The sequence below is a fragment of the Chiloscyllium punctatum genome, chromosome 3 (genome assembly GCF_047496795.1).
Source record: "Chiloscyllium punctatum isolate Juve2018m chromosome 3, sChiPun1.3, whole genome shotgun sequence".
In the NCBI taxonomy this organism is placed as follows: Eukaryota; Metazoa; Chordata; class Chondrichthyes; order Orectolobiformes; family Hemiscylliidae; genus Chiloscyllium; species Chiloscyllium punctatum.
This window is the reverse complement of record NC_092741.1, coordinates 117,030,444-117,055,171: the sequence shown is the minus strand read 5'-3', so window position 1 is coordinate 117,055,171 and position 24,728 is coordinate 117,030,444. Positions and strand designations below refer to the sequence as shown.

Sequence of the window (24,728 nt, the reverse complement as noted above, 5' to 3'; positions counted from 1 at the left end):
CAGCATGAACCAATAGAAACCTGTTCATGAGCTTACACAGTTCAAAGGAGCTTGTTAATATTCATTACAAACAATATTTTGTAATAAACTAACACGGATAATATACTAACAACTGTAGCAATGAACTTAGTGCTGATCCCTATTTGACCCTATCGATATCCTTTTGACCTGTTAGTTTAATAGAATGAAACTGGACAGAAGGAGGCAATTTGGCTGATTGCCCTGAGACATCCAATTATTCCTGACATTTTCCCCAAAGCAAAGTGATTATTTTTCAAGTTGTTGTCCGTTTCTCTTATTATATTTATTACTGAATTGACTTCCACACCTTTCAGGTGCTGCATTCCAGACCAAATCAGTTTGGAAGTCCATATATACATTAGCTGCACTGCCCTCATCCACTCTCTCCATTACTTCATTAAACAATTTGACCAAGTTAATAAAACAATTGACCTTGAATAAATTTGTGAAAGCTTTCATTTATTATCTGACATTTTTCCAAGTGCCAAATTCCAGGAATTTCTCTCCACAATCCCCCCCAAAAAGATTAGACTGATTGATCTTGTACTGCTAAGTTATTCATTCTCCTGTGTTTTTGAACAAAGGCATAAATTTTGCAATGCTCCAGCTCTCTGGCACCACTTTCATTTTCAGGGCGATTGGAATAATTAGACCAGAGCTTCTACAATTTCTGCTCTGGCTTCCATCAGCAACCTAGAATATACCCCATCTAGTCCAGATGATTTTCTTCTTTGAATTCTGTCAGCCTTTTAATTACCTCCATTTTATTCTGTTCGATATGTCTAATGTGAATTTAGACATATTCTGTTTAAATCTATAGGGAGCAGAAGACAGAGAAGAGTCTGGAGACAAAATAAACACAGAATCGTGGATGCTGGAAATCTGAAACAAAAATGGAGAGAGGTAGAGAAACACAGTTGGTCTGGCAGAGTTAATATTTCAAGTCCAATGACCCTTAATAAATATTAATTCTGTTTTCTCTTTACAGATGCTGCCAGACCTGTTGTGTTTAGAGTGATAGAGATGTACAGCACGGAAACAGATCCTTCGGTCCAACTCGTCCATGCCAACCAGATATCCCAACCCAATCTAGTCCCACCTGCCAGCACCCAGCCCATATCCCTCCAAACCCTTTCTATTCATGTACCTGTTCAGGTGCCTCTTAAATGTTGCAATTGTACCAGCCTCCACTACTTCCTCTGGCAGCTCATTCCATACACATACCACCCTCTGTGAAAAGGTTGCCCCTTAGGTCCCTTTTATATCTTTCCCCTCTCACCCTAAACCTATGCCCTCTAGTTCTGGACTCCCCCACCCCAGGGAAAAGACTTTGTCTACTTATCTTATCCATGCCCCTCATGATTTTACAAACCTCTATAAGGTCACCCTTCAGCCTCCGACGCACCAAGGAAAACAGCCCCAGCCTCTTCAGCCTCTCCTTATAGCGAAAATCCTCCAACCCTGGCAACATCCTTGTAAATCTTTTCAGAACACTTTTGCACAACATCCTTCCGATAGGAAGGAGACCAGAATTGCACGCAATATTCCAAAAGTGGCCTAACTAGTGTCCTGTACAGCTGCAACATGACCTCCCAACTCTGACGAATAAGGGAAAGCATACCAAACGCCTTCTTCACTATCCTATCTACCTGGGACTCTACTTTCTAGGAGCTATGAACCTGCACTCCAAGGTCTCATTGTTCAGCAACACTCCCTAGGACCTTGCCATTAAGTGTATAAGTCCTGCTAAGATTTACTTTCCCAAAATGCAGCACCTCGCATTTATCTATATTAAATTCCATCTGCCACTCCTCAGCCCATTGGCCCAACTGGTCCAGATCCTGTTGTAATCTGAGGTAACCCTCTTCGCTGTCCACTGCACCTCCAACTTTGGTGTCATCTGCAAACTTACTAACTGTACCTCTTATGCTTGCATCCAAATCATTTATATAAATGACAAAACGTAGTGGACCCAGCACCGATCCTAGTGGCACTCCACTGGTCACAGGCCTCCAACCAGAAAAATAACCCTCCACCACCACCCTCTGTCTTCTACCTTTGAGCCAGTTCTGTATCCAAATGGCTAGTTCTCCCTGTATTCCACGAGATCTAACCTTGCTAATCAGTCTCCCATGGGTAACTTTGTCGAATGCCTTACTGAAGTCCATATAGATCACGTCCACTGCTCTGCCCTCATCAGTCCTCTTTATTACTTCCTCAAAAAGCTCAATCAAGTTTGGGAGACATGATTTCCCATGCACAAAACCATGTTGACTATCCCTAATCAGTCAGATCCCTAATCGGGTGGCAGCAGAGAAACACATGAGGAATAGGAGGCATTGATGAAGATCTTGGAGGACCCCAGTGGTAATGGGCCTGAAATGGAAGGAAATGACTGATTATATTTCAATCGCACTTCTTGGCTGCGGAGTGCTGAAGGGTACTTTAACTGTGACTTTCACCATGCAAGTACAACATCAGTTTCCTCAGGGCAAATATTTCATTACGGACTCAGGTGGAAAAACAAAACTACTCTTGAAACAAACTCTAACAAGCCATTATCATCAGACACTATAAGTTTTGTATTCTTTCCTCTGAAGTCCATGCTGGCAAATATGTCGTTTATAAGTGGGCGGCACGGTGGCACAGTGGTTAGCACTGCTGCCTCACAGCGCCAGAGACCCGGGTTCAATTCCCACCTCAGGCGACTGACTGTGTGGAGTTTACAAGTTCTCCCCGTGTCTGTGTGGGTTTCCTCCCACAGTCCAAAAGATGTGCAGGTCAGGTGAATTGGCCATGCTAAATTGCCCCTAGTGTTAGGTAAGGGGTAAATGTAGGGGTCTGTAATTGAACCAATTAGATTACCCTTCAGTCTTCACTGATCCAAAGAAAACAACCCAAACTTTACCATCCCAGGCAGCATCCTGGTGAATCTGCTCTGCACACAACTTCAGTGCAATCACATCCTTTCTCTAATGTGGTCACCAGAGCTGCACACAGTACCCTAGCTATGATTTTACCAAAGTTCTATGCAACTCCAAAATGACTTCCCTGCTTTTGTAATCTATGCCTCAATTGATAGAGGAAAGTACCTTTTTCAGCACCCCTACTAACATGCCCTTCTGCATTCAGAGACCTATGGTCAAACACTCTAAGTTCCCTTTGCTAAACAAGATTTCCTAGTATCATGCAATTCCTTGGATACTTCCTTGTCAAATTACTCCTTCAAAAGGGTATCATTGCTATGGACCAGACCAAACCCCCTCAAAATATATTAATAAGATAGTCTAGACCTTTTTTTCTTACTTTAAAGGTAAGTGGAAGGCATTGCATTCCAGATGCAATTTGTTTGGTCAAACTACTCAACTTTAAGCAAAACACACTTTATTTTACACTACTGTCAAAATACAGACAAAATAAAAAGAAAAGAGAAGAATTAGCTTAACTGTAGCTCTATCAAAATACTTAACCAAGTAATATCTATGTATTAACTTCGAACAGACCACTTGTCATATCTGTCTTCATAAAAAAACCTGGGACAAAATACACTCTTAAAGCCATAAATACCTCATCCTTTTCAGGATTACATTCTATCTGCCAGTTATCTGTCCATTTGACCATCTCGTTTATATTTTCTTGTCGCCCAAGATACTCAACTTTACTGTTAACCACCCGGCCAATCTTTGTGTTATCCACAAACTTACTAATCCAAACCACACACAGTTATCTATGTTATTTATATAAATGATAAATAATAGGAGGTCCCAGCATGGATCTCTGTACACTGGCTTCTAGTAATTGAAGCAGCCTTCTGTCATCACCCTCTGTCACCTACAATTGAGCTGATTTTGAATCCATTTTAACAAATTACCCTGTATCCTACATGCATTTGCTTCTTGATAAGTCTCCTATGTGGAACCTTGCCAAAGGTTTTGCTGAAATCCATATAAACTACATCTATTGCACTACCCTTATCAAAACATCTAGTCATCACCTCTAAAACTTTGCAATCCCTTTACATCTCCATTCCCCATCAGGATGGGGCCTTAGGGCTCTCTGCTTCTTTCTGGGAAATAAAGGCCAGAACTATTCCCATCCACCACCAACCTGGCTGAACTAGTCCTCACTTTGAACAACTTCTCATTTGACGCATCTCATTTTCTTCAGGTCAAAGTTATGTCTGTCTCTTTGTAGGGTAAGTGGAACATTCCTTGTTCCAGTGTTACTCAAGTGTATGCCCACAACTTTTTCTCCAGAACATCAATGACATCATGGGTGCTCCTTCTCTCTCTCATCTAGAATTGGAAAAGTTTATAAATTTCACTTCCCATTTCCACCTTGCCCTGACCATCACTTGGTCCATCTCTGATGTTAAGGGGTTAATTTGTTCTGCTGACCTGCAAGAAATTGGATGTTCTGAAGGTAGAGTGGTATGTTCCTCTGTCTTGCAGGTATTGCCATCTCCTATCATTCAGAAGCAAATTTACATTGTCATCTCCTATTCAGAATCAATACAAACATTGCAATTAAAATTCTGACTACTCCCTGTGGTTAAAAAAAAAGATTCACACCAGATCTTACCATTAAAGAATGATTTACACTACATTGTTCTGGAAATGGTTGCTGCATTGTGTCTTGTGTGACATGTGACTGTGAGGGAGTGGCTGGGGGGTTGTCTTGTGGGAGTTACTGACTGTGATGTAAAGATTTTGTATAAAAGAAGGCTTGTTCCTTTGTTCAGAGATCTTCTCTTGACATGCTTTACAAGCATTGTAAAGAGTGTTAAGTGATCTTCCAAAGCTTGTACTTGCTTACTATATTTTGGTTGTTCACAGATGTTGACATATTGTAGTTGCATCAAGTGTGTAAGAATCTCAAAAAAAAAAGAACCTAACACTGACTCATCCTTCCCCTTCCTTGACATCTCGTTTTTGGGGATAGGCTGGCCACCACTATCTACTACAAACTCCTGACTCTGACAATTGACTACAATTGACTACAGATCCTGCTTCCTGTAAATAGGTTCAAGGAGGAGGTTTATGGAGAATGTCAGGAAAAAGGTTTACCCAGAGGTTGGTGACAGTCTGGAATGCATTGCGTGGGAGGGCAGTAGAGGTGAGTTGCCTATAAAAACTACCTGGATGAGTGTCAAGATGAACACTATGGGTCAAGTGCTGGTAAATAGGATTAGATTGAAGGTCAGTGTTTCTCATGTGTCAGTGAAGACTCAGTGGGATGATTCTGTGATTCAAATACTCAATATTGACGTAATAGTATTGGAGCCTGATCACTATCTCCCAAGTCCTTACCCCAACCCCCACACACCAGGCTTTGTCATCACATGGGCTGCTACTACAACCAACCCATTCTCAGTTATTAATGGTCCCATTAGCAGCTCTTGATTTTCCCATTCCTTTGTCTGTGAGTAATTTTCACCTATTATTTACTCCTCCCCACTCTCTCAGCCCATCTTCAGTGTACATATCATTTTTCTAACTAGAATCTGTTCTGAAAAAGGGTTACTGGACCTAAAATGTTAACTCCACTTTCTCTCCACAGATGTTTTCAGCAATTTCTGTTTTTGTTCTGTACAATGTGATAATGGGGCCAGGAGTACATGTGAATGGGTGACTGTGCTAAAAGCAACCCATGTCCATAATAGGACCTGGTGTGGGGTGGATTAAAAAAAAGGAAGATTGGAATCGGGTTCTAAACTCAATGTTGAGTCCTCGAAACTGCAAGGTCCCCAAGCGCAAAATGAGATATTGTTCTTCGAGCTTGCATTGAGGTTCGCTAGAACACTACAGCAAGACTGCGACAGAAATGTTGGCCAGGAGACTTGGTGGTGTGTTGAAGTGGAAGGCAACTGAAAGCTCTGCATCATTTTTCTGGACTGAACATAGGTGTTCTGCAAAACAGTCACCCAGTCTGTGCTTTGCCTCCCCAGAGTAGAGGAGATGTCTGTTTAAACCTTCACCACATGACCCATCTCTTCTCTTTCTGGATTGGGATTGGTTTTATTGCCTCTGGCTGGAAGTTTCAAGTGTGGCCTCTGACCACGTGGCTACTTGTTTCACAGTTGCTGAGTGTTTCGGGGATTTGCCCTCCCATTTCAATATTTAGCAGCCTATCTGCAGTGGAATATTGTTCGCACAGTTTCTAATATATTTCTGCAACTGGGACACTATTGAACAGACAAAAATATGACTGATTAGCAGGGATAGGCTACTGGGCCTCTCAAGTCTGTTCTGCCATTCATTAGTTCATGGCTGATCTGATTACTCCACATTCTATCTACAAGAACCTTTCATCCCCTTGCTTCTCAAGAATCTATCTATTTGAGAGAGAGAAAAAATCTCCTTACTTTGGTGTTAAATGGATGAGCTCTGATTTTAAAAAAGTGATTCCTATGTCTAGATTCTTCCACAAGATAGAATTTTCTTTTCACATGAACCCTATAAAGACCCCTTAGGATTATATCTTCCAATCATAGTCACCTCCAACTTTTCTGAACCCCAATGGATATAAGCCTCGCCTGTCCAACCTCTCTACACAAAATAACCCAAACATTTCAGGTATTAGTATAGTAAATCTTCTCTGAACTGTTTGCAACGCACTTACCGCCTTCCTTAAATAAGGAGATCAACACGGAAGCACAGTACTCCAGATATGGTATAATTGAAGCATAACATCCCTAATTTTGATTCAATTTCCTTTGCATTAAATTACAACTATCTATTAACTTTCCTAATGGCTTGCTATATCTGCCTACAAACTGTTGTATTATAGCATAAATTCTAGAAGACATAGGCACAGCAGTGTTAAGAGAGTTACAAGACATCAATATATGTGATGTTTTTATGTGATGGTACCTGCAGTCACTCTCTGTATAATAAAGTCAGTGTAGTGTGTTCAATCATAGAATCATAGAGAAATACAGCACTGAAACAAACCCTTCGGTCCAACCCGTCCGTGCCGACCAGATATCCCAGCCCAATCTAGTCCCACCTGCCAGCATCCGGCCCATATCCCTCCAAACCCTTCCTATTTATATACCTATCCGGATGCCTTTTAAATGTTGCAATTGTACCAACCTCCACCACTTCCTCTGGCAGCTCATTCCATACCACGTACCACCCTCTGCATGAAAAAGTTGCCCCTTAGGTCTCTTTTGTATCTTTCCCCTCTCACCCTAAACCTATGCCCTCTAGTTCTGGACTTCCCCACCCCAGGGAAAAGACTTTGTCTATTTACCCTATCCATGCCCCTCATAATTTTGTAAACCTCTATAAGGTCACCCTTCAGCCTCCAGAGAAAACAGCCCTCGCTTGTTCAGCCTCTCCCTATAACTCAAATCCTCCAACCCTGGCAATATCCTTGTAAATCTTTTCTGAACCCTTTCAAGTTTCACATCATCCTTCAGATAGGAAGGAGACCAGAATTGCATGCAATATTCCAACAGTGGCCTAACCAATGTTCTGTACAGCCGCAACATGACCTCCCAACTCCTGTACTCAATACTCTGACCAATAAGGGAAAGCATACCAAGCATCTTCTTCACTATCCTATCTACCTGCGACTCTACTTTCAAGGAGCTATGAACCTGCACTCTAAAATCTGTTTGTTCAGCAACTCTCCCTACGACCTTACTATTAAGTGTATAAGTCCTGCTAAGATTTGCTTTCCCAAAATGCAGCACCTTGCATTTATCCATCTTAAATTCCATCTGCCACTCCTCAGCTCATTGGCCCATCTGATCAAAATCCCTTTGTAATCTGAGGTAATTTTCTTTGCTGCCAACTACACCTCCAATTTTGGTGTCATCTGCAAAATTACTAACTGTACCTCTTATGCTCACATCCAAATCATTTATATAAATGATGAAAACTAGTGGACCCAGCACCGATCCTTGTGGCACTCCACTGGTCACAGGCCTCCAGTCTGAAAAACAATCCTCCACCACCATACTCTGTTTTCTACCTTTGAGCCAGTTCTGTATCCAAATAGCTAGTTCTCCCTGTATTCCGCTGTGTGTATGTGTATGTGTATGTAATTACATCAACATCAGTAAGCACAGAAACATGATTATGGGTTGAATTTTACCAAAATCCATTAATTGTCAATTTCAGGGATTTTCACGTAAGGGTGTTTCTCCATGAGTTCTAGCCAGTTGTCTCATGCAATTCTCTGCCATTCACCGGGTCAGTGCAGCGACCATGGTCTGGAAGAATGCCCAGGAGTGCAGAAAAAAGGTTAATGACATTCTACAATCTGTATGCACATTACAGCTATGGTGTGTGCTCCTGCTATCAAGCACTCACCAGTGGTGGAGGTCCCTGTCACTGCCAGAAACATGTGGAATTCCTGGCACCAGTACCATTTTAATATGCAGCTGGGAACTGAGTCAAGCACTGTCAGTCAGGAGCTGTCCTTGACGGTTTTCTGTGTGTGAACAAACGTCTCAAAGAAAGCTCAGAAAAAGAAGTTGGCTCCTTCCTTCAGCAACAGGGACTTAGATACCATTCTGGTGGATGGGGTGGTGCAGAGGAAGGCCAAACTTCTTTCCTCAGGACAACCATAGGAAAACACAGCACCAGACCCTGACAGCCTGGTCTGAAGTTGCTACCCAGGTCAGTGCATCACCCATAATCTGAACGAATACCCAGGAGTGCAGAAAGAAGGTTAATGACATTCTACACTCTGCAAAGTTAAATACCATCATTGTCTCTCTCTACTACCTCACACTCACTGACTCTGTCGCTGTACCCACTTCCCACTAAGAGTCATGTATTGCATAAAACATCTTCCCTCACTCATTCTTAGCCATTCTAATCACTCAAGATGAATTATCCTGCATGGCCTCTGCACTACCTAATCAAATAGCCGGAACACCTATCACTTTTCCCCCACTTCCAACAGTGATGTAATCCACTTACATCTCACTCAATCTTTCTCTCTGTCTCAATCCAGGAGAAAACATTTCTTCATAATTCAGAGAGAGCTAAAATGGGTGGTGGAGTGCCCAATGTTCATCTCCTTATTAGGACAGGATCATGATTGCTCATGTGATGATATGAAGATTTCCATATCCCACTAAGACCTGCTAATCTCTGTAGTTGATTGACACAGAAACACCCCAGGTAGCTGCTGCTCAGAGGATTGCTAGAGACCAGGTTGAAAAGAACTCCTGAGTATTGGCTATCCATAATTTCATTCAAATTCACAAGCAGACACAAGAGTAGCAGGCAGGTTTGTCAGAGGCATTGGCCAGACTAATTCCAAGGTCGAAGGAGTGCACAAATGATTGCAGCACCATATTGGCACCATCTCATAGAATCCAAATAACACAGAAAGAGGGCATTTGGCCCATTGTTTTGCACTGATCCTCAGAAGACCATCTGACCCAGATCCAGCCCCCCTGTATCTCTGCACTTACTATGTCTCATCCACATAGCCTGCACATTCCTGGACACTACTGAGCAATTTAGCATGGCCAATCCACCTTATCTGCACAACTTCTGACTGTGGAAGGAAACCAGAAAACCTGGTGGAAACCAGCACAAAAACGGGAAGAATATGCAAACTCCACACAGTCACCTAAAGTTGGAACTGAATTCAGTTCCCTCTACTGTGAGGCAAAAGTGCTGCCCACCATGCTCCCCATCTGTGCGGAGAAATAGAATTAACATTTCAAGTCTGGTATGACTTCTTTAGAACTCCAGTTTTATATCCGTACCATGCTGCCTCTGACATGCAAGCATCTAGCTGCCTCCATTGACAGGATGATGGCTGCCATTCAAAGCCAAATCTAGCGCGCTCAATACCTGCTGGATATGCCCACAAGATTCTAGCCATTGGTACTCAGCACCAACAGCAATATCAATTTCCTCCCTTCACCTCCTTGTCTTTTTCCCTCACTTTCCTTCTTTAAGACTCTCCTTAAGATGTACCTTTTTGACAAAACTTTTGGTCATCTGACATGAGTGGCAAGGCACATCTCCTTGCATGGTGGGTATCACATTTTGTATGAATCTCCTTCAAAGAGCATTGGGCTGTTTTACATTATTTAAGAAGCTACCTAAATGTTGTTCTACCCTCAAGCCTTGCTGATTTGGAACTGAACCGAAGTGCCCAGGCATCATACGTGCATTCAGCCTCAACTGAACTGCAGTTCATCATGTTTACGGTAAAATTGTTCCACAATCCTTGTAATTTAACAGTTTCCCCAGTCAACATTTGGCACTTAAAGAGGAGAAAGTGAGGACTGCAGATGCTGGAGGTCAGAGTTGACAGTGGGGTGCTGGAAAAGCACAGCAGAGTCAATGTTACACTCAGGATCCCTCCATCGTTTTGCACTTAAAGCCAACACAGTGCTTTCTCCCGCCTCCAGGCTGCCAGGACTGAGCATGCGTAAACTGAGCACATTCTCCAATCCTGCCCGGGTCTCTTCCGGGCAGGTGTGTGGCCCCGCCCACCATGACCAATCCCCTTCGGCCTCTCAAAAAGGCGTAACGATCGGACCAATCAGAGCTTGCGGCCAATGGCGGCCGGGGCAGTGGTGACCAATCGCCGAGCTCGTCTCACCGGGGACGGGAAGCAGTGCGTAGAAACGGTCAACAAACATGGCGGAAGGTGAGTGTTTCGGCGTCGAGCTAGGGGGCCTCCTAGCTTTTTCCCCCCTCTCTAAAAATACAATTTGGTTGCTTGTTGTACGTGCCCGGGGTCGGGGCGGTATTGTGAGCCGCTGGAATGGTCGGAGTGGCGTTCCCTGAGATGACGGTGATGATCCTGATCCTGATCCTGATCCTGATCCTGGAGTAAATGTGGTCAGGGCCGTCTCAGTCTGAGATGTGAGAGAGCCGCCGCTCGGCGTTTCTCAGCGCCTCCCCGACCTTCTTACACTCGACACCCCCACCCGCCTACAGTCAGCTGTTTATTCCTGGTTTATGGTGTTGCCTCACAAGCTTCTGGCAAAGGTGAATGCTCGGTAACAACTTTCATTGACTCACACTGGCTCCTGATTTCCTCAGCGCCTCGGGAAAAGTTCTTGCCCGTGCTTTATACCCTTTTGTGCTCACTTATCCAACCCCTCGACCTTATTCCAGCCCACAAAGTCACCTCTTGTGTATCACACTATCAGTAGTTTGCTCAAGCTCCAGTCGAGAGTTTTGCTGTGCTACTCGCTCTTCTAAGCTCTATGTTAAACCCTTCTCTTTTACCATTTCTTTGGACACGGCCCTATATGTCAGTGTAGAGTCTCTGAATTGTTTTGGACATTGAAGGTGGTATGTGATTATCAAATATTGAAATGTCAGTTAATTAAGAGTTTTTGTTTAATAATGACATGTAGATTTTGAGAAACTGTATGGTACAGAGATGAAAAATCCTGACACAGTGGAAAGCTCTGTTTTTAAATTAGGTCCTGCCTTATTGCTATGATCACCTGAGTCACCAGTACTGAATAATGTGACCATTATGTTTCCATTGCAAAGGTCTTGAAAATGAACCCTATGAGTGGAGTTCTCCTGGTGTCTTTAAATCATGCCGTGAGGAAAACTATACTGAGAGCTGAGACAGTTTGAACATTATTTTAGGCCTCTTTTTGTATTATGACATGTTAACCATCACCTTAAATTGTAATTTTTAAAATGTATTCATTTTTGTGGGATGTGGGTGTTGCTCCCTGGCAAGCATTTTTTGCACATCCCTTGGGGGAAGGGCATCACAGTGATTAACACTGCGTCACAGCACCAGGGTCCCAGGTTCAATTCCAGCCTCAGGCAACTGTTTGTGCGGAGTTTGCACATTCCCCCTGTGTCTGCGTGGGTTTCCTCTGGGTGCTCCTGTTTCCTCCCACAATCCAAAGATGTGTAGGTTAGGTGAATTGCCCATGCCCATAGTGTAGGGTACATTTAGTCAGAGGGAAATGGGTCTGGGTGGGTTAGTCTTCAGAGGGTCGGTGTGGACTGGTTGGGCCAAAGGGCCTGTTTCCACGCTGTAGGGAATCTAATCTAATCTGGTTGCCCTTGAGAAGGTGGTGGTGAGTTGCCATCTTGAACTGCTGCAGTCCAAGTGCTGTTGGATTCATCCACAATGCCATTAGGGAGGAAATTCCAGGATTATGACCCAGCTACAGTGAAGGAATGGCTATGTTTTTCCAAGTCAGGATGGTGAGTGACTTGGAGGGGAACTTGAAGGTGGTGGTGTTCCCATATATCCGCTGCCCTTGTCCTTCTACATGGAAGTTTCTGTGGGTTTGGAAGGTGCAGTATGAGGATCTTTGGTGAATTTGTGCAGTGCATCTTGTTGATAGTAGCAGCAGTGCGCACTGGATGCTTGTGGATGTGGTTTCAGTTGAACGGGCTGCTTTGTCCTGGATGGTGTCAAGCTTCTTATGTTGTTGGGGCTTTACTCAGCCAGGCAAGTGGAGAGTATTCCATCACACTCCTGATTTGTGCTTTGTAGATGGTGGGCATGCTTTGAAGAGTCAGCTGGTGGGTTACTTGCTGCAGTATTCCTAGCTTCTGACCTGCTATTGTAGCCATTGTGTTTCTGGTGAGTCCAGTTGAACTTCTGGTCAATGATAACTCCCAGGATGTTGATAGTGGGGGATTCAGTAATAATAACACTATTGAATGCCAGAGGGTGGTAGTTAGATTGTCTCTTAATCATGAACGTCATAGTCTGGCATTTGTGTGGCACGAATGTTACTTAACTACTTGTCAGTCCAAGCCTGGATATTTTACAGATCTTGTTGCAATTTAACATGGACTTCTGTATCTGAGGGGTCACGAATGGTGTTGAACATTGTGCAATTATCAGTGAACAGCTCCACAGCTGACCTTCTGTGGAGAGGAGGTCATTGATGAAATAGCTGAAGATGGTTGGGCCGAGGACATTATTCTGAGGAACTCCTGCAAAGATGTGGCAGGACCCTATGGTGGTTGGATTGCTTAGCTCTGTCTGTTACATGCTGCTTCTGGTTTTTGGCATGCAAGTCCTGTTTGGTGGCTTCACCAGGTTGACACCTCATCTTCAGGTATGCCTGATGTGCTCCTGACATGCCTGTACACTTCATTAAGCCAGGGTTGATATGCCAGGTCATGAGGTTACAGATTGTGCTGGAGTACATTTCTGCCGCTTTTGCTGGCCCACAGTGCCTCATGGTTGCCTAGTCTTGAGTTGCTTGATCTGTTCGAAGTCTATCCCATTATGCACAGTGATAGTGCCATACAGCATGATATATGTTATTCTCCGTGTGAAGATGGGACTTTGTCTCCACAAGGACTGTGCGGTGGTCACTTTTACCGATATTGTCATGAACCGATGCATCCGTAGCTGGCATATTTGTAAAGATAAGGTCAAGTATGTCCTCTCACTACTTGCCACAGACTCAGTCTAGCAACTATCTTTTAGAACCTGACTAGCTCAATGTGTAGCACTGCTGACGAGCCACTCTTGGTAGTGGACATTGAAATTCCCCCCTCTGAGTATGTTTTATGCCCTTGCCATCCTCAGTGCTTCCTTTAAGTGTTGTTCAACATGGTGGCGTACTGATTCATCAGCTGAGGAAGGATAGTATGCGGTAATCATCAGGAGGTTTCCTTGTCCATGTTTAACCTGAAGCCATGAGACTTTGTAGGGTCTGGAATCAATATTGAGGACTCCCAGAGCAACTGTCTCCTGACTGTGCCGTCACATCTGCTGTGTCTGTCCTGCAGGTGAGACGGGACGTATTTAGGGTTCTGATGGTGGTGTCTGGGACATAGTCTGTAAGGTATGATTCCGTGAGTATGACTGTCAGGCTATTGCTTGTGATCAATAAGATCACAATGCATTCTACTAAACTCCAATGACTACAGGTTTGGTCAACCTCCACTGTGCTCCCTCTGTGAAAAATAAATCTTTCTTTTAGGTAAGGGAAGCAAAACTGTACACAGTACTCCAGGTACTGCCTCAATATCATCTGTACAATTGTGACATCTTTACTCTTATACTCAAATCCTCTGCGATAAAGGCACACATACCATTTGCCTTCCCAATTTCTGGTCCTTCATGTTAGCTTTCATTGAGTTAGGAATTAGAGTCCTTCACTTGTCAACACTTAGTAATCACTCTCCATTTGAGAAATACTCTGCGCCTCTGTTGTTCCTACCAAAATGGATAAAAGAAGAATTTCTTCACATATGCTCTAAACCATCTGCAGTTACATTAAATCTGTGCCCCTGATCACTACAAAAGGGGAAAAATTCCTTCCTGCCAACACTGTCTGAGCCGTTAATTTTGTACAGGCAGTCCCCGGTTTATAAATGGATTTCGTTCTGGAGTCCATTCGGAAGTCGATTTGTATGCGAGCTGGAACACAATGCAGGACAATATAAAGGGCATGTTCCTAAATACGGGCAATGTTTGTATGGTGAGACTTTAAAATTAAACCCTTGTATGTGATTGCATGTGAAAGTATGAGCATTTGTAAATCAGATGTTTGTAAATCGGGAAACCCCCTGTATGTCTCACAAGATGTGGGCTTTGCTGGCTGGGCTACTGTTTATTGCCGGTCTGTAGTTGACCTTGAGAAAGTAGTGGTGAACTGTCTTCTTGAACTCTCCATGTCATTGCAGGGCAGGATTTGCTTCCTTGTTACTCTGTTCCTAAGTCATTGGTCATGAGATGAATATCATAACTAGATTTTCTCCCTACCTTTTTAGGTATGTAGAAATATTCCTTACCCTACCTTTAGGTTGGCAAACAACATTTGAAATTCTTGGGGTGATTGCAGAGGATGCTATCAGTACATAATTATTATTTCTGTTTTATTCCACCCACTATTGTCATCAGGTTCTCAGCCTCCATATTCAGTCTGTGAAGATGTCAGTCATAATCAACAGGCATACATGCTTATATAAGTGGAACATATCCAGTTATCAGGAAACAACAGTTGCGTTTGCCAGAATTTGCTGACTGCTTATATAATGAAGATTTGATGGACCTTCACCATAGGAATTCCTTGCCCCGATGTACGTTGATGAAGAATTGTGCTGAAACATGATTTGATTTTATTGTCATGTCTTTACTTCCTTAGAGCATGGTGAAACGCTCGCAGAACAAAACATGGAAGGACAGATGCAGGTAATACTAGACTGGAATTAAGTGATATTCAAGAACACAAATTTCTTGTCTTTATTTGGCTAGGACAAAAATTGTACTGTTCTCAGACAGTGTTTTTCTTTCAGATATCAGAAAATCCTCACGCGGAGTACGGTCTCTCTGAGAATGTGCAGGTACTGAACTGAGCCATGTGGCAGTTTACTGCAGAGGCAGGTTCACGCACAGTCACCCCTCTATGTATTGAAGCTTAGCTGTGCAATTAAATTGAAGTTATCTTCAGTACGTTAACCTTTGTCAAAGCTTTCCTAATTTACTCCAATGGATTGTTTGCAGACATTCCAGCCAGTAAGTATGAAATAAAGCTAAAATGGCTTGGGATTTTAAAATACTGTTTATAGTGAATGTTTGGAGGAAATATAAATTTTAATGCTGCACGTTTCTCTTTGCACCTTGTCAGATTCTATAAATACATTTGTATAAACTGCCAAGCATTTACAATAAGTCCCATAGTATTCACAGATTTACAAATGCCATTAAATAAAATTCAATTTGAATTAATTTAAATGCCGAAAACTCAGGAGTTTGCACATATGGATGAATTATGAAATATTATAAATAAAAACACCTCCCTAGTTATTATTTTTCATTAAACTTTTCCTAGTCTCCTACTTAGACTTATGTGGCTGTCATTATTCCACATAGCACTGAGTCAGTCAACTGGTAGAATTAATATAGCTTGGTTTTTAAAATTGTGTTTCTGTGAATACTTAGAGGAAGTATATTAACTATTTTATACTCTGCACATTTAAGGTTCTTGGCTATTACAACTGCCCTTGTGGTCAGCCTTTCCTGATAGCTATTAAGTGAAGCTATAGCTGTAAAGTCTATTTGGGCAGTCTGATGCTTTAACGTAAAGTCCTTGCAGTTCATAGCCCAGTGATCTTTTAAATAAGGATAATATACTGCAGAAATGGGAAATCTAAATCAAAGATAGAAAATGCTGGGGAAACTTAGGTTCGACAGCATCTGTGGAGAGTGTGTGTTAATGTTTTACGTCCAATTTGACTTTTCAGAACTCAACTGATATTTGCTGTTTGTGTTCATACAGATGAGTGAGTCGAAGCTGCATCATGAAGAATATAATTTCAAGGGTTTGTTTTGGGTTACACAATGTTTTGCCACAGATTTAATTCCCTCCCCAACCCACAAACTTTATTATGATCTCCATTCAACAGAAGGTCTACAATAGTTGCCCTAAGCCTCCCTCACTAATTAATGTCTGAATAATATTTGCCTGGGAGTGCTTGCTGTCCCCTTGCTTGGAGAAATTAGTAGAAGGATAATATAGGAGAATCATAAACTTCACTTTTAAAAAGCATAAAGAAATGTCTTTTGTATTGAACTTTGTTAGTGGTCATTGATAGCAACCCTATTTGAGTTAAAAACTGCATTAGAAACACTTTAGTTGAAGATTTACCATAAGGAATAAAGTGAAAACTTTTTGCTTTTTTTGTCTAAATGGGATAGAGGATAGTTGAGAATGAAAAACTGAATGCGGAGAAAACATCTAAACAGAAAGTGGATCTGCAGTCCCTTCCAACTCGGGCATATCTGGATCAAACAGTGGTACCCATTCTTTTGCAAGGCCTTTCAGTTCTGGCAAAAGAAAGGTAAGATGCTTATGAAAAGTGAGTATATATGGCTCATGGGGTCATAGTTGTTTAAAATTCAGCCTTACGTGCACTAGTGCGAGGGCTGAGAGCATTCTTTCAGAAGTTATAGGATGTCCAGGAGCTTTTATTTCACATTATCTTGTGTGTGTTGTAAAATGAGGTGAGAAACAGTATCTCTGAATCCTATTGATGCTGTGAGAATCACTCTGAGGTATAGGTGCCATGGTAACAACCAGCATGTTTTTATTGAATTTAGCAATTTAACCATTTGTATGTTGTAGGGCCTACTTGATTGCTATGAATCCAGGATTTCTCACTTTCCTCCATTTGTGACATTGTTGTTTGTTATAGAATGGGTACAAGGGGTCACTCTGGAATTCATGGAGCAAAGTCCCACAATGTAGCTAAATCTGGGATTACCTTATCCTTTTGTGTTAACACCAACAAAATGTGCATGTTGAGACCTGCATAGAATGATGATTATAGTCATAGTATTGTTTTTATGCTGGAGGAAAGTATAAAGAACAACTGCTGTTTCTGATCCAGATTAGTGACTAGAACTAGGGATACCAGCATAATTTCAAAATTTCCAGGAGAGACACTGATATAGGGAGTAATACCCTTCAAGGTGATGTAGACAGACAAATGAAATACAAGAGCATATTGCAGATGACGTTCAACATTGTGAGATGATACTTTCTTTTGGTAGAAAGAATACATGATAAATGGTACAATTTTTAAAAGTTGTGAATGAGAAGAATGATCCACTTGTGCACAGATTATTAACCACGGAGGGACAGTTTGACAAAGCAATCTATAAAATATATTAGGTCCTGGACTTTACATTTCTATTTATAGATATTAAAAGTCAGGATGTTTTGTATGGAAGTTTGTACAGAACTCCTACGGAAGTATTATATCAGATTTTGGGCACCACACTGTAGGAAGGACATGGAGGTTTTGGAGAAGGCAAAAGAATGAGACATTACTTTTTTTTAAGTGGTTAGAATTTGGAAGTCATGGACACAGATACACTTGCAGTTTTCACAAAGAAATTGTTAATGACTATTTTAAGAATAAAAGTTGTAGAGATACGGGGGGATACAGTGAAGTAGAGGACCTCACTAGATTGTCGTTCAAAAAGCAGGCATGGACCTGTTGGGGAAAATGGCTTTTGTACTGCAGTATATTTTAGTGCCAGAATCTCTGATGTTAATTGTAATCACAAATCCTTCAGTTCTTTTCATCCTATTTTATAATTAGGCTGCAAAGAAAAACTTATGTCTGCAACTGAACATTTGTAATACATCTAATAGGCTAATAGAAAACTGGGAGCAAGTATCCAATGTTTCTCTAATTTTGGGATTTTCCGAATTCTCTCGTTTAACTTTCAGAAAATAAATGTCAAGAAATCAATAGTTTCAGCCACTTTGAGTATTGCATGCAATTCTGGTCTTCCTCCTATCAGAAGGATGTTGTGAAACTTGGAAGGGTTCAGAAAAGATTTGAGGATGTTGAAAGGGGTTGGAGGGTTTGCGTTATAGAGAGGCTGAATAGGCTAGGGTTGTTTTCCCTGGGGCGGTGACCTTATAGAGGTTTATAAAATCATGAGGGGCATGGATAGGGTAAATGGGCAAGATCTTTTCCCTGTGGTTGGGGAGTTCAAAAGTAGAGGGCATAGGTTTAAGGCAAGAGGGGAAAGATATAAAAGGGACCTAAGGGGCACCTTTTTCATGCAGAGGGTGATGCATGTATGGAATGAGCTACCAGAGGAAGTAGTGGAGGCTAGTACACTACAACATTTACAAGGCATCTGGATGGGTATAAGAATAGGAAGGGGTTCAAGGGATATGGGCCAAATGCTGGTAAATGGGGCTAGATTTATAAAGGATATCTGGTTGGCATAGGCGAGTTGGACTGAAGGGTAAGTTTTCATCCTGATTATTTCTGATTCGATGACTCTATCAAGTATTTGAAACTTCAACTTCAAATTGAGCTTTCTCAATTCAGTGAGAGCAACATTATACCCAACTTCTACAAATTTGTCAAGCTTTGGTTATTGAGTTTAAGTAGTTTTGAATGTGAAGATTCCAAATGAACCTTTCCTCCACAATTAATTTGCCTTTAGTCCCAGCTAAGTTAATCTCTTATCAAGTGTGACCAAAGCAGTTGATATCAGCAGTTGATGGTTTCAGATGAATCTAAATTGTTGCAACCACAAGACAATGAAGCAAATATCTTGTGCAGAAGCTTGCACTTATCCATTTTCATATGAGCTAAGTTTGTACATTGGTCATTCCTTAACATTAAGTGTGCAATTTTAAAAATCAGTTAATTTACCAACAAATGGTTTATTCTGCCTAATTTTCCAGACCTCCAAATCCTATTGAATTTTTGGCTGCATACCTTTTGAAGAACAAGTCACAGTTCGAAGAGAGAAATTAGCTTTTGCAGATAATGTAAAACTGAAGACTTCATCAGATCCATTGAAGTTGAGAAGAGGGAGGTGACTCTTAGAATAATATGATTTGTAAAAGCAATTGAGAATAAAACAAAAACAAATGCAGAAGACCAGAATGTGCATGAAGTGGCCCATAATCCATCTAAAGAATGGTAATTGTGCAGAGCTCATCACCATTTTCTGTTATTTATGTAAACATTTGTGATGTTAAATAAAGCAGTTGTGTTTTTACATCGGTTCAGTAATGTGCAGTTCTTTGCTTCACTCTGACTTCAGAAAACTCTGCCTTACTAGACGTTTTCTTTTGCAGTGATTATCCAAGTGAGATAGTATTTGACGGATTAAAGAATTATGGTTAAACAAAATAATGGAGGGGTGGATATGAAACAGACCTAAATTATCTGGGCTGGGAAGGAAACCAAACAGGACAATGTACTAACAGTGGGAAATTTTCAAATGAGTTGTATGTCCAGATTGAGTAATGATTGAATACTGCAGATGAAAGGAGATTAAGAAAGTGAACTGGTGAAAAGGAAGATTAAAAGGGATAATGAGAGAAGCTGTCCAGTGGCATATAATTGAGGATATTAAAAATGACATAATTAGAGCCAGCTTAAGGATATCAAGAACAAAACAACTGGAGAGCAGCTAAGACCAATTAATTGAAAACAATCAAGTTGTGGAGGGTGCAGATAAGGTGAAAATGTATAATTGTAAATTTTACAGTGATGAAAGTTACCATTATAGCCACGAGGAGATGACAGCTAAATGTCAGATAACAGAAAAATATTTGGATATGAAAAAAGTTAAGGTATTCAAAATAGATGTTAACTGTCTTTAATGGAATGCATCATTCTGTTAAAGTAAGCAAACTGGAAATCTCAATCCAATTTGTTAGTCTTCTGGTTATGAAATAATTATTACTGCAGACTGGGATGTGACTAGTGTGATGCTTGTGCTTGAAGTGAAAGTAGAATAAATTGGTAACTATATAGACCAATTACACAAATGTTTGTTGGGGATAAATCTCGTTGAAGTTAGTGAGCATTTAAAAATGCACAGTGGAATTGTTTAGCCAAAACTTTGCATCATAGACCAACAAACACCAAACTACACAAAATCCCATTTACCTAGCCTTAGTTTTTTTTTAAAAAGTGGAAGGCTATGTTGACAACTGAAAAATTGGACAGATGAAAGGAATGCAGCAAATTCAGCATTATAGCTTTTCAAAGGTATAAAATGTATTGTCGGAAGTTTTTCTGCAAAACTTATACATATGGTGTAAGGAAGTAAAGCCAGATGGATAGCGAGTTGATTGCCAGAAACTGAGATTAGGGATGATGGATGCTTCTCAGTTTGTATGACACAGTCTTATTGCCTTTTTTTTTTAAAAGATATTTGGAATTAGACATTGGGAACATAATTTCAACATTGTGATATACATATCAGTAACGAATTTGGGATAACAAGAAAAATTATAATCAACAGATGTTAAAAATTTATAGGCTACCCTAATGCCTTTTTAGCTTCACTTCGATCAGCATCTCCCAATAATTGGTCCCATTCCTAAATTCTGATGATAACTCACTATCTAATCTTTACAGTATACTCAACAGAAAGAAATGATACAGCACTCATGACATACAAACAATATTATGCCCTTCAATCATGACATTGCATGTATCCCTCAAATCTTTGTGACCACTTAAATTTTGGTGAAACAAGGCCAAAGCTCAACATTTTTTTCTTGGGCAGTGAATGACTATACAGAACAACCTTTGTGACTGGACTCCATTATCACAACTTGTAAAAGTAATCAAAAGTATGCTATATTTCTGTAAAACTTAGGTAATTTATAAATTGCTGAGTCCTAACTTGAAGCAGGGCCAAAGCAGCCTTCAGTTTAAATACTTAATCCTCTGTTTGTTTCTGTGTACACAGGTTCAAAACATTACATTAATAGCAAGTCTCACTCTGTACATGGGGGAAATTAGTGGTTGGATCCAACAACAGCATGGTGGGTGAATAGATCAGGTGGATATTCTGGAGAGGAATTTGAATCCACAGCCTGTGGAGTTGAGCACTCAGCCAAGCTAAGATAGCAGGAGGCAAGGACCATTTCAGACGGCCAATAATCAAAATATTTCAGTTGGTGGCCAGTTTTGTTTTTGCAATTGTGGCGTTATGAATTTCAATGATGCAGTACTAAGATACTCCTTGGCCATTATGCTTTTGCCAGCTGTTTGATAGAGAATGATGGTTAGGGATGGTTTTCTAGAACACACTGGAGATACCAACATGCCATTTTAGATCTAGTATGAAAAAGTTGTCACAAAGCTAGTCCCTTTTTCTTCTTTAGAAGCAATTCCTTGGCTCAAAGATACCGTGTCCTTGAATTTTTTCAGAGGGGTAATAAACCAGGCCGGGCTCCGATCAGTCTGGTTTGGTAGAGAGATTAAGGGATATATGTAAATAGATGAGACTTCAAGCTAAAGTGGTCATGTTTTATGAGTGACCTATATAAAGAAAGGGGAGTGGTCAGCTCTCTCGCTGAGCTGAGCAATTTAGTTCAGTCCAGAACTGGTTGGGAGTTCAACAGGGAGCTGTGTGGAAACTCTCTCCTTTTTATAGGGGGTTTGCTTATTGGGACTTTCGTGTATATTCGGAACAGCATAATTAAGTCCAGTTTGGATATATTGAGTCCTGTAGGCGTTCCTTATTCTATTCTTAGTGTTTCATTGTGTAATCTTATGAATAAATTTGTCTTGTTTAAATCTGGTAGTCAACCTCACTAATTTAATCCAGGTAATTTTCATTGTACACTCACCGAAACAAATTGCAAAGTTATGGTCTGGGCTGCCTGCTTAAGAATGTTTTGAGTGGTCTGGCCTAGTCCATTTAGGGCGGCACGGTGGCACAGTGGTTAGCACTGCTGCCTCACAGCACCAGAGACCTGGGTTCAATTCCCACCTCAGGCGACTGACTGTGTAGAGTTTGCACGTTCTCCCCGTGTCTGCGTGGGTTTCCTCCGGGTGCTCCGGTTTCCTCCCACGGTCCAAAGATGTGCAGGTCAGGTGAATTGGCCATGCTAAATTGCCCATAGTGTTAGGTAAGGGGCAAATGTAGGGGTATGGGTGGGTTGCGCTTCGGCGGGGCGGTGTGGACTTGTTGGGCCGAAGGGCCTGTTTCCACACTAAGTAATCTAATCTAAATCTAAGTAATCCTGTTGTAAAAGAAACTTCAGGGATTAGTGCCCACAGTAAGACAGAATTTTACATTGTTTTAAAGGAAGGTAGTTCAATCTGTAGCAAGGGTTTCAGATTTGAATAAGCAGTGTGATGGAGGCACAAAGGCATAAGGCACAAAGGCTGAGCTGGACTGGGAACAGACTTTAAAACACATGACTGTATATGGTTATGGACTGCCTTTAAAGAACTACGACATGACTTGCAGCAAATGTCCAAGAACTCAAAAGGTCAGTCAACTATTACAAACAAAGTAACTTAAGACTTCTTGTATTAAGTTCAGGCCAATAAAGTTGCCAGAAATTATTGTAATTCTGAGGATTGGAAGGTTTATAGAATATAACAAAGGGACCAAGAAACTAATAAGAAAAGGGAGAATACAATATGATATAATCTTTTTAAAAAAAAAACATGATTAAATGCTTCTGTAGGTAACGTACAAAGAAGACATTTGCTTAAAACAAATCTGGGTTCAATATAGCTTGCTTTCTCTCAATAGATGCTGCCTGACCCACTGAGATCGCCAGCATTTTTTGTTTTCAGTATAGGTTCAATACAAGTAGTCAGGAGAAATTATAATGGGGAATAGAGATATGGCAGAGAAGGTAAATTATTACTTTTGTGCAGAGTACTTCCTAAATAGCAAGAGGATGGAAAGTGTAGATGTAAAATGAAAATAGGAGTCCTTGTCAGTAAGTCAATTAAGCAAGGCAAAAGTGAGGACAGCAGATGCTGAAAATCAGAGTCTAGATTAGAGTGGTGCTGGGAAAGCACAGCAGGTCAGGCAGCATCTGAGGAGCAGGAAAAGAGAGGTTTCTGGCAAAAGCCCTTCATCAGATTCATTCCTGATGAAGGGCTTTTGCCTGAAACGTCGATTTTCCTGCTCCTCGGATGCTGCCTGACCTGCTGTGCTTTTCCAGCACCACTCTAATCTAGTAAGTCAATTAAGACAACATAGATTCAGTAAGTATTAGGAAGACCAATAGATGTTAGCCTTTATTGCAAGAGGATTTGAGTACAGTAGTGAAGTCTTGATTCAATTGCATGGGAGCTTGGTTAGACAGCACCTGGAATTGTATGTTGTTTGATCTCCATATCTCAGGTCAAATATTGCCATGGAGGGAGTGCAACAAAAGTTCACCACTTATTCTTGGGATGGGAGCTTGTCCTATGAAGAGAGATTGGGCAAACTGGGTCTGTGTTTTCTAGAGAGTTGCAAAGAATGTCAGGTTGAAACTGTCAGTGGAAACTACAAAATACATAAAGGGATAGATAGGTTAGGTACGGGTAAGACCAGGTATCCTAAATTAATCTAATTCCATTTGCCAGCACTTGGCCTATATCCATCTAAACCCTTCCTATTCATAGACTCACCCAATGCCTTTTAAAAATGTTGTAATTGTACCAGTCTCTACCACTTCCTCTGGCAGCTCATTCCATACATGCACCACCCTGTGTGAAAAAGTTGCCCCTTAGGTCCCTTTTAAATTTTTTCCCCCTTACCCTAAACTGATGCTCCCTAATTCTGGACTCTCCCACCCCAGTGAAACAACTTTACCTATTTACCCTATCCATGCCCCTCATGATTTTATAAACCTCTACAAGGTCACCCCTCAGCCTCCAACACACCAGGGAAAACAGCCCCAATCCATTCAGCCTTTCCCTAAAGCTCAAATCCTCCAACCCTGGCAACATCCTTGTAAATCTTTTCTGAACCCTTTCAAGTTTCATAACTTCCTTCCAATAGGAAGGAGACTAGATTTGCACGCAATATTCCAAAAGTGGCCTAACCAATGTCCTGTACAGCCACAACATGACCTCCCACCTCCTATGCTTAATGCTCTGACCAATAAAGGAAAGCATACCAAATGCCTTCTTCACTATCCTGTGTCTCCACTTTCAAGGAATGCAAGGTTTCTTTGTTCAGCAACACCCCTCAGGACCTTACCATTAAATATATGAATCCTTCCCTGATTTGCCTTTCCAAACTGCAGCACCTCACATTTATCTAAATTAAACTCCATCTGCCACTCCCCAGTCCATTGGCCCATCTGATCAAGATCCCATTATAATCTGAGATAACCTTCTTCGCTGTCCAGTACACCTCCAATTTTGATGTCACTTGCAAACTTACAAATCATACTTCCTACCTTCACATCCAAATCATCTATATAAATGATGGGAAGCAGTGGACCCAGCACTGATCCTTGTAGCACTCCA

At 41.2% G+C, this 24,728-nt stretch overlaps 1 protein-coding gene across 1 annotated transcript; it reads left to right on the top strand.

The window, feature by feature from the left end:
• Nucleotides 1–10,575: 10,575 nt before the first annotated feature.
• Nucleotides 10,576–19,494, top strand: dpy30 (dpy-30 histone methyltransferase complex regulatory subunit). The gene is made up of 5 exons (XM_072559072.1): nt 10,576–10,653; nt 15,104–15,150; nt 15,255–15,302; nt 16,657–16,799; nt 19,175–19,494. Exons 1-5 carry the CDS (start codon nt 10,644–10,646, stop codon nt 19,245–19,247), a joined length of 321 nt encoding a protein of 106 aa, XP_072415173.1. The 5' UTR covers nt 10,576–10,643; the 3' UTR covers nt 19,248–19,494.
• Nucleotides 19,495–24,728: the final 5,234 nt, after the last annotated feature.